The 15,574-nt window shown below is 34.7% G+C and overlaps 2 protein-coding genes across 2 annotated transcripts in view; one reads left to right on the top strand and one right to left on the bottom strand.

Annotated features, from left to right (window-relative positions):
- LOC144451444 (tumor necrosis factor receptor superfamily member 21-like) overlaps nt 1–1,342 on the top strand; it is a 9,797-nt gene extending 8,455 nt beyond the window's left edge. Inside the window, exon 5 of the mRNA XM_078142283.1 lies at nt 1–1,342. This exon is cut by the window's left edge and continues 179 nt beyond it. Coding sequence (XP_077998409.1) covers nt 1–192 — 192 coding nt within the window. The 3' untranslated portion in view covers nt 193–1,342.
- A 3,214-nt stretch (nt 1,343–4,556) lies between these two features.
- LOC144451417 (uncharacterized) lies at nt 4,557–15,208 on the bottom strand. The gene is made up of 9 exons (XM_078142250.1): nt 15,060–15,208; nt 13,643–13,818; nt 12,288–12,384; nt 11,664–11,793; nt 10,889–11,142; nt 10,149–10,200; nt 9,201–9,482; nt 8,115–8,228; nt 4,557–7,339 (listed from the first exon to the last, which is right to left on the bottom strand). Exons 1-9 carry the CDS (start codon nt 15,111–15,113, stop codon nt 6,981–6,983), a joined length of 1,518 nt encoding a protein of 505 aa, XP_077998376.1. The 5' UTR covers nt 15,114–15,208; the 3' UTR covers nt 4,557–6,980.
- Nucleotides 15,209–15,574: the final 366 nt, after the last annotated feature.

Below are 15,574 nucleotides of genomic sequence, written 5' to 3'. Positions count from 1 at the left end.
CGAAAGGATGGCACTGTTGGTGATTCGGTCGTTATCATACCAAATGACCGTAAAAGGGAGAAGAAGGAACGTCGTAAAAGTCGGAAAGGTAAAAAGGTTCGAGCTCGTAAAGGAAAGAAGGGGCGCAAAGACAGAAAAGATCGCAAGGAAAGGAAAGAACGCAGGAGGGAAAGAAACAACAGGCGCGAATGAATGCAAAGCATCGATGGAGATACTATCATTCACTTCACTTAAGTCCAATATTATTTGACATGTGACATGTACACAATGCACATTCGCCATTGTGTTCTAATAAACGATGATAAAACTAGATTCTTGTGCATCACTGCCTCCTTCAGTTACATTTCCAGGTATTATTTAAATTAATTTATAATTTTTTTACCATACACTTGTAAATTACATTGTACCACAAGTCAAAATATACTTATTAGGAATACCCGGATGTTGTTTTTTGAGACTATGCTGTATGATTCTGGTACAAAAGGTTTTTTTTAAAAGGACTAAGCTGCTGCCCGTTTCAAGTTGCCGTTTAGCGGATTTGTTTGATACAACCATGTAGAAACTAATAAGAAACTGCACATGCTACACTTTATAAGATAAGAAAGACTGTATAAATACTGTGTCTTGCGACATTTTGTCTAAATGAATTTTTTTTTTGCACTTCTTATCAATTGTAAGTTACTACTATAATGTCATAAATTCAGGGAAAGGATACCATTTATAGAAATGTAAATGATGTAAATAAACAAGTGTTTGTGGTAAATAAATAGGGTAACATGGGTAAAGAAAGTGAAGCCTTTTGCCACCCGGCAATTGACTCTCTGGTAAAAATTACCATTTTCGAAACCGAGGCTAAATATATGGTACTCTCACAAAAAAGTTTGGGGGGGGGGTTGACGACTAAGGATTTATATTCGGCGTTAAATTGATTGTTTGGTTGGGCCATCCCAAACACTGTCAAATCTTGATATTTCCATTTAAAGCACCTATTACATCTTAAGGAATTTTCTTTCTTTTATTTGTCTTTCTTTCTTTCTTTCTTTCTTTCTTTCTTTCTTTCTTTCTTTCTTTCTTTCTTTCTTTCTTTCTTTCTCTCTATAATGTCTTTCTTTCATTTTCTTTCTTTCTTGTTTAAAAAACAACACAAATTACTGACTCCAATTGCTACAAGTTCTATCGCCAAGCGGTACAAGTTCAATATTGATTTTCCAACCCGGATTTTCCAACGATGTATTTTGTACAAGAACTAGCTGATATATTATAGTACAGCGGCTGTTTTGTAACATATTTAATTTGTGTTAATTGCATTTATTTTGTAAGATATTTAATATCTATCATTTTCATAAATAAAAGTTAAAAACAATATCATAAAGTAGCCTGTTTGGTTTCAACTGTCTCTATGTTTGTTTGTCTGTCTCCCAGCATGTATGTATGTATGTATGTATGTATGTATGTATGTATGTATGTATGTGTGTGTGTGTGTGTGTGTGTGCGTGCGTGCGTGCGTGTCTGTCTGTCTGTCTGTCTGTCTGTCTGTCTGTCTGCCTGTCTGTCTGTCTGTCTGTATGTATGTATGTATGTATGTATGTATGTATGTATGTATGTATATATGTATTCACACACACGCGCATGTGTCTATGTATCTATGTTGCTAGTGTAAATACATATAAACAAATCATTATAATTGCATTTCATGGTATGTGAAGAGAATAGTTTCATAACATTGTGAAGTTAAAATATCTAAAAATAGTAGTGATTTCAGAATTGGCAATTCGCCAAATATTTGTGCAAGAATGTGGTGTATTACATCAAGTCTTGTTTTACCTGCCTTCTCAGACTAGTCCTGCGTAGCTTGACCTTTGACCTGACAATCAATACATGATAACTGAATAGAGTTTAAAAAGCACCGAATATTTACATTTTAAAGCTACACTAACTGTACCTGAGGTAGTATTTTTTCGATCAGATATCCAAAATTCATACCCTGAAAATTGTTAAAATACCAATAATTGGACTTGCACACGTCAATAGTGGTCTATTTTATCTACAAGTAGTACAGTAATAAGTCAAAATCATGATTTATTGAGATGCTGATTTTTGGGTATTGACCCAAAATTAAATTTGTTTGGATTTATTGCACCATACTATTACACATGAGAGTCTCTCTCTTTATTGGTCATCGGTTGTTTTCGGCAGGTGTATCCGCACCTTGGGTTGTTCATTATTCAAATGAGCATTTCTAAAGCGAGACACACCCCATCTGTAACATACTAGAGTATCCAGAATTAATGGGCACATTGCCATGCCGTAGGTAGCGTCACTCAACCGTCAATAAATTCAGCCAACGTGCGGGGTAAGAGTTCATTTATTTATAATTCGTTGTACTTGTGTTACTTTTATAAGTCGTATTTAATGAATTATTATCATTTTCGCGTTATCATATATCTAAGTTGAACTGTGGAAACTTTCGTGTGCCTTTTCTTGTTGTACACTCATTGTAGGTTTGTTTCCTATTGTCTACACGTTGTGTGACTAAAGTCTTATTTGGAGTATAACACGGCTCTTCACCGCAGTCATTTAGTGACCCCGGTCACACACATACCATATACATTTACTGGCAGGTGATTCATACTGTTCAGGGTGCGATATATTATGAGTCATTCATTATACCTAACATTGAAGCAGTTTCTAAAAATATTCAAGATACACCTAGTGCAGTTTTATAAGTACATAGCCATTGATTTTTGAAAAAAAGTCACACCTCACAACATTCCAATTCGTTCCATGGTATTATTTATATTTAGGTAAACAAAAAACTTAGATTATTGAATTTAGCAACAACTGTAAAGATTGTTCTCAGTAGAGTTATAAATATATTTCTCGTAATTTTAATAAATATTTTTGTCATATCTATAATTATTTATCTCAACAATGTATTACTAATGGAATGATTTGTGATAATGTGTCAAAAGTTACAATAACATGTTTTGTTCATAATTTATCAACTTGCACTGTATGCGCAGGCCCTATGCGCTATTTCAGAATAACAAAATTGATATTTTAATTATTATTATTATTATTATTACTATTATCATAACACGTTTTGGTTTCATATTTTATGACGATAACAAAAACGCCTGATACTCCATTTAAAGCTATCCTGGCTGAAACTGGAACATATAAAACAAATATTTTGATAAGTGCAATAACTTACTTGTAACAACATACAAGAAGTACAGTATTGCATCACACATGACCTGTCGATAAACATATTTGTTGTAGCTGTATACACGATAAATCAAATCAAAAAAGATTTTTTTTTTTTTTTTGGGGGGGGGGGGTCCGCACCCAAAAATCAGCGCCCTCAACGGTGGTCATGATTTCAACCTGTTTCTGTACTGTTTATGGATAATATTGACCACTGTGTAACATTCATGTCTAATTATTGGTATTTAACAAATTCCAGTCAGTATATTGTAGTTGTCTGATCAGAAAATGATACTCCAGTTACAAATAGCACAGTGGTAACAGATTCAAAGCCAAGCTTTTGCCCAAGGTTAAACCACAGGGAGCCCGGGAACCGTGTTACAAAAAAAAATGACACATAAACAAACAAACAAATGACAAATAAATAAATAAACATTCATGGTATCTTTGGACGCTGGCTGGTAGGCATGGCATGGCATATCGTTTCTTACAGACAACGTTTAAGTATCTGAAATAAGACATAGTTGAGAGGGAGATCAGGGGAGATCAAATCAATCCAATACTTGTTGTCTCACACTCTCAAACTGCTAGGATGCGACAATTTGACTCTTCTCTGAGCAACATTCATTTTTGGTTGGCCATAGAGGAAATCTACATCATGTGATTGTTCTGCTCAGATATGACTATGATATAGACATCAGTTCAGTTTAAGTGAGGAGAACTTTTGATAAAATGAGAAACATTTTATTTTGAATGTTGATTGTTGCTTCAAATAAAAGTCACATTCATCATATAGCATTTCTTGGACGACTCTCGCAATCTGCAGGCTTTGTTACAATGTCAGTATTAACACTTGGACAATGTCCTTGCCAACCATTGTCTGGTCCACCCAGGTAATGTCCTTGCCAACCATTGTGTGGTCTGCAAGCCCCCACTTATAAGGGACTTATTGTTTGATGAGCTTTCCTAAATACATTATGTGTGCACATATTTACATTAACACACACACACACACACACACACACACACAAATACCCCATCATTACCACAGCGCGCGCACACACACACACACACACATACATACCCCATCATTACCACAGCGCACACACACATACAGACAGACACACATACACACACACACACACACACACCCAGCATCATCACCACAAATACACCATCACCACACCTACACGGACACATACCCCATCACCACACACACACACACTCAACATGGTATAATCCAAGACTGAGCATATATAAAAAAGTAATAAACATATCCAAGTATATAACATACAATTTGGTTTATTAAAATATAGTAACACATGTATAATAGAAATTTATTACATGCATATGTCGGAGATGTTAAATTGTCACTAAATGATTACAAAAAAGTAGAGAAAATACATCAGAAACTGTTAAATATATGTAGATAGTGTAGATACTGGGTATAAATACATTTCTAGGTTTCTGTTGAGTAGCATGCTAAGCTTACACAAAGCCTAGCACACAACTGAAGTCTAATGCCTAGCTAACATGAAAAAGCCATTACTATGGTTTACAGACATTTCCTAACAACAATTCATAAGGCACAATAAAAAAACTGTGTGTTTCCGATATCCCGACCGACCCTAGTTTTTAAACTGCCGACCCTCAACATTTTTTAAACATTTGAAACAAATATATAAGAAATTCCTTGCCTTCTTGACCTTCATGTATATATGTTTTCTTTCCCCACCAATGTCTGTACATATTTCATCAAACTATCTCAGAAGGGGTATTCTGACCAACAGTTCATTTTGTTTGCGTTGAAGCAATATTTTTCCAAAGATAAAAACAATAATATATAAAATAAAATAAAGTAAAAACCTGACTTTATATTCTCTGAGGCCATGTTATCGTGAAACACACAATTATATTTTTTCCACCTTATTATGGTTTATTAGGCAGTAATCCTGATAACTATTCATAAATTCATACTTAACATTCCACTCCTTATATTATTATAAATAATCGTATAAAAATAGCTTCCTAATACAACTATGTGACCTTGGGGTAAGATTGATATAAGTCTGCATATTTCAGACTAATTGTTTGTTAATGGAGGAACGTGGAAAAAAAAATGAGAAAAAAAAACATGAGAGCAAGTTGTCTTTGTTGTGAAATCCATGGAGATTATACAGGAATGTGATTGGAATTGATTTTATTCACCAGATAATAAAAAATAAACGTGTGTACATTGCAAAGAATTTATCGTAGTATTACATCTAGAGGGGACCACAGTCTGAACTAGTCAAGTCTGTGGCCCCAGAAATCGATACAGTAATTTATGTGTGGCAGGATTAGTTGTACAATAACAGAAGAATATTTGTATTTGCATAGGTTTACATGGGAAGCCATCGCATTACCACTTAAGCTGTTATATAGAAACTATTTATAAAAACTTTCGGTTTTCAGCCTCGGAGATAGATGTCTACTAGCGCCCTCATAGTCAATAAGTGTACTAAGCTTTGCTGTCAATAATTCAACTACTGCACGACATCGTTCTTTTGGCAACTCAATTACTACACTCAATATGATTTAAAGCTGTATGCCCACAAAATTAAATTATTTTGTCTTTGGATAATGAGCAAATGTTGAGACAATTTTAACTTTTATCAATGGCAGTATGAAATGTGCTACTTATTAGCTGAACTCGGATTCGTTTTATTACAACACTTCACTGACAGTAGTGCTCTTACAGTCAGAATTGCACAAGCGCCCTCAACGTCATTTTCTACAAAGCAACTACTAGTAAACATCAGCAAAGCCTTGCAATAATTCAAATGTTTGTCAGTCACATAATGACCTATCATTAAAAAGATATTAAATAAATTTCAACACATATTAGTATAAAATCTGTATAAAAAAAAACAATAAAAATGTTAAATTGTGACCGACTTTGTTGACTTTCTATCTTTAAAATGACACAAGCTATTTGACTTCAGTGAAAATACTTGCATAATACCATAATTAAACTTTACTAGTATGATGTTAAAGTTGATGTATGCCTTTGTGACGCTGATATTATATTCTGGCATTGTTAGCACACTTGATAGCGCAATACAAGTAACCAGTTTCCTTGACATTTCAGTATATATTTATAGTATATTATGTCTGTGACTTTCCTATACAAAGATAAAAATAATCTAATTGCTTCTAAAGATGATCAACTACCAGAATTGATATCACAGAATATAATTGTGAACGATTTGAATGTTCTAACAGAAAGCAGAAGTCACACATATTTCCCCAGATTCTCTAGCCATTAATTGAGAGCTAAATGACAAGATTCTGGGCAGCCAAGACTGTGTAACTTTCAAAATGGCAGCTCATAGTCAATAACAAATAATTGCTTAATACCGGTAATGCCTTTCAGCACACAATTTATTAACTTACACTCAGAAGACTTGAAAGAAATTTCCGTCATATTTTGATTATTTCACTTTCACTACCTTCTTTGATCAAGATGATAAATATATTTTTGTGAATATGTTAGTCAGATTTTCCATATTGTTATGTAGCAAGCTATTTTCCTCAGCTTTTAGCCTCGGGAAATATTTGCTATATAACAGCCCTCGGGTAATTGACGTCCACTAGTGTCCTCACAGCCAGGCAATAAGTGTTGAATATTTATATCAAAAATAATTTTAGATTGTACCACTGTTGTAACCTCAGCTGGTTAAAATTACAATAATCCCCTCCTGACCCCATCCCCCACTCCTCGTACTCTTCGTCTAATCCTCTGAAATTGAGTTTCGAAGGACTGCACTCTCTCTACTTACAGTCTCGTATTCACAATGTGACCGGAAGATATTTTTCATCAGTTTTTTGTCATGTGCGGCTAGTTTCAGCAAAATGTTCTTGACAGGGTTGTCTTCTTGTTTCATTCCTTTTTTCAGAAGAAGGAGGCATTGGTAGACAATCTCAGAGAGTGGTTCCCTGTTGTATTGATACTCTATCCCGCCGATGTCTGCTTTTGTTAGATACGGTGGTGGAGGTGTACGTAGAAATTCTTGCCAATATGTAATTTCGACCCCTTTTGCAATAGCCTGTATGAAGTCACTGAACACGTTATCATAAGTCTTACCAGATACTGTAAAACAGAAGTAAAAATTAGAATTACAAGTTGGAATTTTCAAGAACACAGTTAAGCATTTGAAAATACTTCTTTTGAACCCTCATTACACTACATATTAAAAAAAATAGTGCTAATGGCATTGTAGCACAACTGTAGAGTTTGGAACATGTGGTTACCCATATAAAGTATTGACCATTTTGCACTGATGAACACAATAAGGTATCACTGGTCAACAGTTTTTACAACTCATAACACCCAACGAAAGTGTTTTCCCTGCTTGTGATAATCTTTTATGGCTTCCATATGAAGTGCAAAAGTATATTATTTCAATTGCTTTAATCATTAGCCCAGTATGTGGTGTCTGTCATCAATGTAATCCATCTATAAACAATGTTAGCAGTACAACTACAAAGTACAAGTCAGTCATAAAACAAATACAGAGTAAACATGAATGTCATAAGACGTCTCACTTGTTATAACCGTTAACCAATAACAGTTATGCGACCTTGTTACACCATTACACTATAATTAAGCAAGTGTTATTTTACATTTGGTATGGATGCTAGAAATTATTGTGAAACACAAGTAAATGCTTCAGTTACTTGTTAAGAGTGGTATAAATTCTGAGGACTCATGACGTCAAATGTTTACATGTACCTGCAGAAAATGACGTGACAAACTACATTTGTAGTGGTCACTAGTGTAGAAACTCAAAGCCTTTTGCAATTTTTCAAAGACATAAATATCTTTACCCATTCCAAAAAAAAATGGTGTAAGCTGCTAAACATACCTCGTTTCAATGTAATGCTTTTCTGAAGTAGACTTTCACGAGATATATCATCACCAGTGCTTCTCTGTCTGGCAAAACATTTCTGGAATATCCATACTGGTTTTGGAATGTTCTCTGGAATATCAATTTAGAGATACAGGAAACATTTATGGAATATCAATAAGGGTTTGGTTATGTTATCTGTAATATTCATAGATTCGTTCTGACCTTAGGCATCTCATGGCCTCTACTGTCAGCTCTATGCTATCTAAGTCACAAGGTTTATATGTACTATAGTCTCCATAACTAAAAGAATTTATTTTTTTATCTTACATTGAACTACTGATCTCATTCCCTAAAACTAAGTTATCACTTTCTACAAATAGAATGGCAAGATCTATAAGTCTGACACATGCAATCTGTCACTATACGAAAAGTCAAATTTACCCACCTTTACCCTACCTGTGACCCACCTAACCACCATCTCTGTCCAGGGGTAGTAAAAGACGCAGTACCACTTTTGACTGTCTACAACCCCAGGTGAGAGATCACCGGGTAAATTAAGTCAAAGGTGGAACTTCATCTCATATTCACCACATTTACACATCCTCTGACTAAGATTTACCCCGGTGGAAAGACATGGTCAAATGTGACTTTTCGTATAGTGTGTGGCCATGACAAACTTGTTAAAGCCTTTGCTTTTGTTATTCTTGGTCACTTTCAGTCATGTGATCACAGCAATGTATACAGTCAGATTGTACACAACTTTCTGTATACATGCCTGTACTAACAGACCTGTTACATGTATGTGAATACAGTTCTGGAATCTGACCAAATCTACAGTCCTGTTTCAGTCAGGTGATCACAGCAATGTATACTTAGAAATTACACACCTGTATACATGCCTGGAGCAATAGACCTGTTACATGAAACCTTTAACACATTTACAGACCCTGTAAAACACTTGTTTCACATACCCTGTTACAATGTCTGCACAAGGTCTCTCACAGACAAGTCCTGTAAACTGCCTGTGGATTTCTAGCTGTGTATTTCATGAAAACATTTTTCTTTATCCCACATTTTACTTTTCAACTAAGAATATTTTACCTTGTTCAGATTCGCTGCTTGAAGTTGAAATCTTTCTCTTTTTCAAAACTGAGAGCGGCACACTATACTTCCGTTTCTGTTTTGGTTTTTTAGCACAGTACTTGCAATAACAGAAGATAATAATAATTATCGCAATGAATACCAAAATCCCTGTGATCGATACGCCGACAGGTATACCAATGGATATAGCATTTGTTACGATTGTGTTATTATGATCTGATGGATATGGTTTAATTCTATTGGTTGTATTTGAACGTTGTGGTACCTCGGTTGTAGGAGAATCTAGTTGAGAAAACAAAGAAGGGCATGCATTTTAGTTAGTACATTGGGTGCTTTGCATGTTAGTTGGTAAATTACTAAAATTTTAATCCATGATAACGCTCGTTAGACTGAAACATTTATCACAGTGGGTGTTCCCGGAGTCTTTCCAGGCATTTTCCATCCGTTTTCCAGGAATATTCATATCAACTTTGGTTCTTTTCCAGGAATGTTGATCAGCAAAATACATTCTATTTGTCAACAAACCGGGTTGTTACTGGTAATACATATCTCTTACCTATCTAATCAATACCTGATGACAATTTATCAATCATTTAACTGATTGATATTCAAGTACTTTCCAGGAGTTGATCACTTTTTCCACGACTTTCAAGGAGTCCTCAGAAATTCTTGGCGTTTACAGAGTGTATGAACCTTGCTATTTGGTACAATTATTTTTTTATCAGTACTTATTTCATGGACTATTAATTTCATAAATTTGACCACGATTGATGCGACTACACTATTGAGTATTGAATAACTATAATGAGGAGGATAAAACAAGAATGTCAAATTGACCGACACATATTTCTATCTTAATTACAAATTTTGAGCTCCCCAAAACTGCACAATGTGGTCATAAGTTTCAATTTAAAATAAGACAGTGTACATAAATGTAGTTTTCCATACCATCGAGAGTCTTGTCGCTGCTCATCTTATGTGTATAGGCATCATTTTCCTCCTGAAATGGAACAAGAGAACAGTTTTATGACCCTGTTGTTCCCCAGATGTGTTATATGACAGAACACCATGACACGTGAGTGCAAGTGTGGTGTACTCATGGTATTTGCATGAGTGCTTGCAGTGTTCTCTGTGCAAGCACAAGTGTAAATACTCCTGAGTACCTACACTGGAACTCACACAGAATGGGGTTCTGTAATTATTACATATGTTTACCTGAAACAGCAAATTTCCATAAAAATCATACAGTGTGACCATATAATTGTGTGTGTACCAAATAATTGTGACCTCATTTGCATATCATTTGCATGCAGGTATGCAATAACGTTTTCGGTATTGCACTGTAGTACAAATACCACTAGTATTCACACACTGTTGCAAGCAATCTCTGGTAAATATGGAATAATGTATTATTCTTTGACTTAAATAAAGGGGAATACCACGCTAGGAAATCCAGGTATTTTTATATAAACTATGGGTTCTGGAGTCATTTTATGATTTCACATCACCTAAAAATACCTGTGATTCCTTGAGTCTTTTATATAGGGTATCTTTGCAGAGGACCAATGAATCATGGGAGTCAGCAGAAATAATCTATTGCCTAAAGTGGTATAAAGAAACTCAGCCATGGTTTAAAGTTTGCATAAAAATAATACATAAATCAAACACAATTGTTTGGTTTTACCTACCTGATTTTCACTTGAAAGATCCAAGGACTCCCATTCCGTAGAAAGTTCCATTATGTTATCCGTTCCTCTAGGAACAGGTGTTGGAGTGCCTTCTCCTTCACAGACAGCATTATGAGTACCATTTCCTTTGAATACAAACTCTCTACCAATTACTGTACAGTTTGTGTGAGGTGTACAAAATGTTCTGGTATTGATACCAGAAGAGTAGGAGTTCGCAGGACATGGTCGGCATTTGACGTCAATTCCAAACCTTCCTGTGAATTTGAATGGAAAATGGTAAAATGAGAGTTCGTCCATGTTCATGAAATGTTATGTAAAGACAAACTATTATTCAAAACACATAGTGGATATGGACACCTAAACTTCAACTCAGAAATTTGCACCTTCAAGCAAGAATATCACCTGATTCAGATAATTATCCCAATTTTTTTAACAATCACATTCCAGTACAAGCAAATTTCCATAAAAATCATACTTTGCAATTACATGCTTCCATGTACAATGGATTGTCATGTCTTCATTTGCATATAATTTGCATAAAATTTGACCTGACCAGACAAATGTTACTCATAAGTAATTAGGACTCTTGTTAGTGATACAAAACTAATTAATTACAATTCATAATTAGTATAAATACCGTCCAAACTAAAAAGTTCAGGAAACTCCTGTTATGCAATCAATATAGTGCTAAAATGTCAGATGAGGTTTATGGACACAATATTTATGGTTGGCAGGGAAAGACTTGTGGATTCATAGGATATATTCTAGTTCTTACCATTTTTCACCCTCACTCTCTGTCCTGCAGGGCATTCATATTTTATACAGCGGTCATTAGATGCACTAGGGTGGGTACCCTCTAGACAACCACACACTCTTGGATGTGTACCATTGCATTCCTGTACTGCCTAAGACAACATGGACAGAGAAAAATAAGTTGTTAGGTACTTGTACTAACATTACATGGTCATATTAAAGTTAGTTTATAAAAATGTTAAACTATATGATTGTTTGTTTGTTGTTTTAAAGTGTTTCTGTACATACCACAATTGTTTACAGCATCTATATCAAGTGTAAAAGTATACTATTTCATTTGCTAATTGACCACATTAGAAAGGCCACATGCTAAATAAACCAATTGAAACAGTATACTTTTACACTTGATATGAATGCTATAAACGAGTGTAACACATAGAGAAAGTGTTTTACTTCAGTGTTACTCATTGTACATTACAGGGTCATAGGATGAGTTTGCAAATTTGTTTCAATATTTTAACAAAATGCTCTGGGTAAATTTTTATTTTTCATTTACTTATCTATTTATTATTGTTTTCATTTTATTTTGTTGGGGTGGGGGGGGGGGGGGGTTAAGTTAAATATTTGGTGCATATTAATTACTTACTATTTGGTTTAAACCATCACATACAGCAGTACAAGACCAGCAGTCGTCACATTCATTGTAGTAGGGCATATATGTATTTTGAAGACATTGTGCACACCTATAGAACAAAAAATAGGAGATAGAATCAAATAAGTTTTGTGATGATTTCATGGAAAACTACACTACCTTGGCAAGACTGAATTCAACTAACCTGAGTGGCACTAATTATTGTCGCATACTGAATTTACATTCGGCTGAAACACCATAATAACTTTATTTTAATAATTTAAAATTTTGCACTTTCAGATACATCAATTTGAAACATCAAAAAAAAACAGCAACAGCAAAATAAGTAGAATAGTTAAATAAATATCAAAGACTTATACAAAACGTGACAGGAAAACAAAGGGTCAAACAGAGAACACAAAAAATTCTCTTGATCAAGGCCAACCAGATTTATTATGGGAGGAAGACATGTTTAAATTGTGCAGCTGATATCAAGGTTTGCTTTCTTTGTCAAAAAAATAACTGAGTTATAAGTGTATCTAGCAAGATCAGATATTATATTGATGTCTTGACTACTCATAAGGTGAACATATTTCACTCTATCTGTTAGGAGAGCTATTTAGATGATACAGGAGAGTTTGTCTCTCTTTGATACAAAGTTTATGGTTAAGTTGTTTTAACTGAGGTAAAATGAAGGATACCGTAACATTAGACTAAGAGTTGGGGAACCCTGGTAACCCTGGTAACAGAAAGAGGGAAAGGGTAAAAATTCCACAGTTTCAATCTACCATAATTTTGTTTTGGATACTGGTAAAGTCAGGAAACAGATAATTTGGCAAAGTCTGTCAACCTGGACATGCAAAACGTTAGTCGGAAGTACTTAGAACTCTTGGACATGATACTTATTGCTATGTTTTACTGTCCTGATGATAAGTCACTATATGGATGAGGATTGGATAATTATTTTGGATTTTTAATTTGTAAAACAATTTTATCATGGTGTCCTACTCAATCAAAAATCAATGTGAAACAACATATGCCAAGTTCTTGTTTGTAACTAAATAGTAGACTGATAAATGTTTTAAAATATGTGTCACTCTACGTACAATAACAATCTTTTTACACATTTTTTAGCTTTCTGTGATGTGTTGAGTTACAACACAGACTTAGTCAATGTTGTTTCAAATTTATTTTTCAAGTAGGAAGCCATGATAAAATTATTTTATAAATTCAAAATCCAAAATAAATACCCAATCGTCATCCATACGGCCATCTTAAAGGAAATCTGCTCTGGTTTGTGAGAATGTAAAAAGGGATTCATGTATTAGAAACTCAAACTAGAAACCTCAGTCTAACTTTGAAGCTCTCACCTGGTTGATTGTACACCTGTACCTGTACATGGTGCCACCATAAACTGTCCAGGGTAACACAGATTACATTTTATATCATTATGTTTGAAAGTTCTTTTATCAGGATTGGTTTTATAGCATCTTTTATATTCTTGAAGTTGATCACTCTCTGTAGATGATGTAACTGTCACCAAACTCTGTTTGAATACAAGATTTTGTGGTGTATATTTTGATTAGCAGTGGTTTTTTTTGTAAATACATGATCAAATGGTAATCTTTAATATTGTTCCCCTAGATTTGTCAGTTCAAATGATGAATCTATTAGACTGTAAGATACGTATCGCTGTTTTTCCCTCGCCAGCTTCCTCTCACGGATCCGGAGGAGGGAGGGGTTGAACGATGTGTGAGGACGCCCTGTCATGGTGTACCTTACCTTATGACGAATATACAGAAAGTAAGTTCAAACAAAGAGTAACTGTGTCTACATACAATAAACTAAACGATACATTTCCTAGTCAAAATTTAGCTCAGGATGTATGTACACTATGGGGTTTCAACAAGGCATGTCAAAACCCCTTAGTTTATACATAGACAATATTGTCTATGGTTTATACATCCAGAGCTAGTTAAAATTATATTTCTTTTGTTTCTCATTCCAGCAAATTCCTGATGAAATGAATAAGTAAACAGGCATGAAAACCATGTATTTTTCCTTAGAGGGGAGGGGGGGATATTAATACAGGTACTTCTTACTTACACAGAAACTTGTGTGTATACTATTTGAAGGAAAAATTAACACAGTGTCAGTAATGCCTACTTTGTGTAATTTAAAATAAATCATTTTGCAGGCATAATTTACAGGAGAACATATTTCTCAGAGTTACTAATATGATTGTTCCCTTCTCGTGTTTCTAGTCCCTCTTTCATAAGTTTCATCTAGTAAGTCAGGAAAATGAAACTATGTTTTTAACTTTTTTGTGTTATCTACGGTGAAGAATATTATATATATTTATTTGCTAAATGAAATCAATCAATCAATGTTCACGACTTACTATGATCGGCGGACACCCGCAACAAAACAAACAACACAAAAGGACGGCAATAGAGGTAAATAAAGACATCTAGCCGCTTTCACCACATCAGATTTTAATCATATTGCTGCATGCTGTAGATGACTTGACATGAATGTATTTAAGGGAGAGACGTCCATGGTCTTACCGTTGTTTACTGTGTCGGCACATCAAATCACAAAAGAATCGATCCATGTCTATGTAATGTTGTGAAATCATGGCTATTGATAGCATGCCACAAGTACATGCAACGACGTGTTGAATGAATCAATGTAAACGAATTGTCATTGTAACAACTTTTAACATAACAACATGCATAACAAGGGTTCGACCTTGAGCAGGTATCGTCAAAAAAGATGTTTACTTACCATGTAAAATACTGTAAAACATATTCTGACGACCAAATTTTGTTGAGGAAACATGCGATAATGCGTAACAGTGTGCGTCTACCGTAATATTTACCGTTATACCCTTGTCAATCTCACAGTCAAATTTGCCGGTACCACCTCTGTAACGTACGACAGGCGGACATGACGAGAAGCTGTCGATGAGCCCACCATTTCCGGGTTTTGCTAGGAGGATTTTGATTGGTTTGTAAACTAGCTGGACTCTTATTGGTTCATTCCCAGTGGCCTCACACGGCAGGTGGTACTTTTAAAGTCAAATTCTACGAGTAATTGTTGATATTTTGGGAAGAGTCGGTAAAAATAGTAGTTAAATAAATGCTTACAGTACTTAAAAAACACAAAATGGAAAATCCACACAAACAGTAACTTGTTTATGTCTCCGCGACAGTATAATTTTTGACCAATGAGAAACGATCTTACTATTTGATACGCGTGGGAGGTGTTGCAATGTTGCGCACGAAATTTGAAGTTCGGGT

This window comes from Glandiceps talaboti, chromosome 21, assembly GCF_964340395.1.
Source record: "Glandiceps talaboti chromosome 21, keGlaTala1.1, whole genome shotgun sequence".
In the NCBI taxonomy this organism is placed as follows: domain Eukaryota; kingdom Metazoa; phylum Hemichordata; class Enteropneusta; family Spengelidae; genus Glandiceps; species Glandiceps talaboti.
Note: the sequence above shows the minus strand (reverse complement) of the source record. Positions and strands in the feature narration are given on the sequence as shown.

Coding starts and splice junctions, on each gene's coding strand:
- LOC144451417 (XM_078142250.1), bottom strand. CDS start 15,113: ATGTTTCCTCAACAAAATTTGGTCGTCAGAATATGTTTTACAGTATTT. Junction 13,819..15,059: donor GTTTTACAGTATTTTACATG/GTAAGTAAACAT, acceptor GTATTCAAACAG/AGTTTGGTGACAGTTACATC. Junction 9,483..10,148: donor CAGCGACAAGACTCTCGATG/GTATGGAAAACT, acceptor TTTCTCAACTAG/ATTCTCCTACAACCGAGGTA.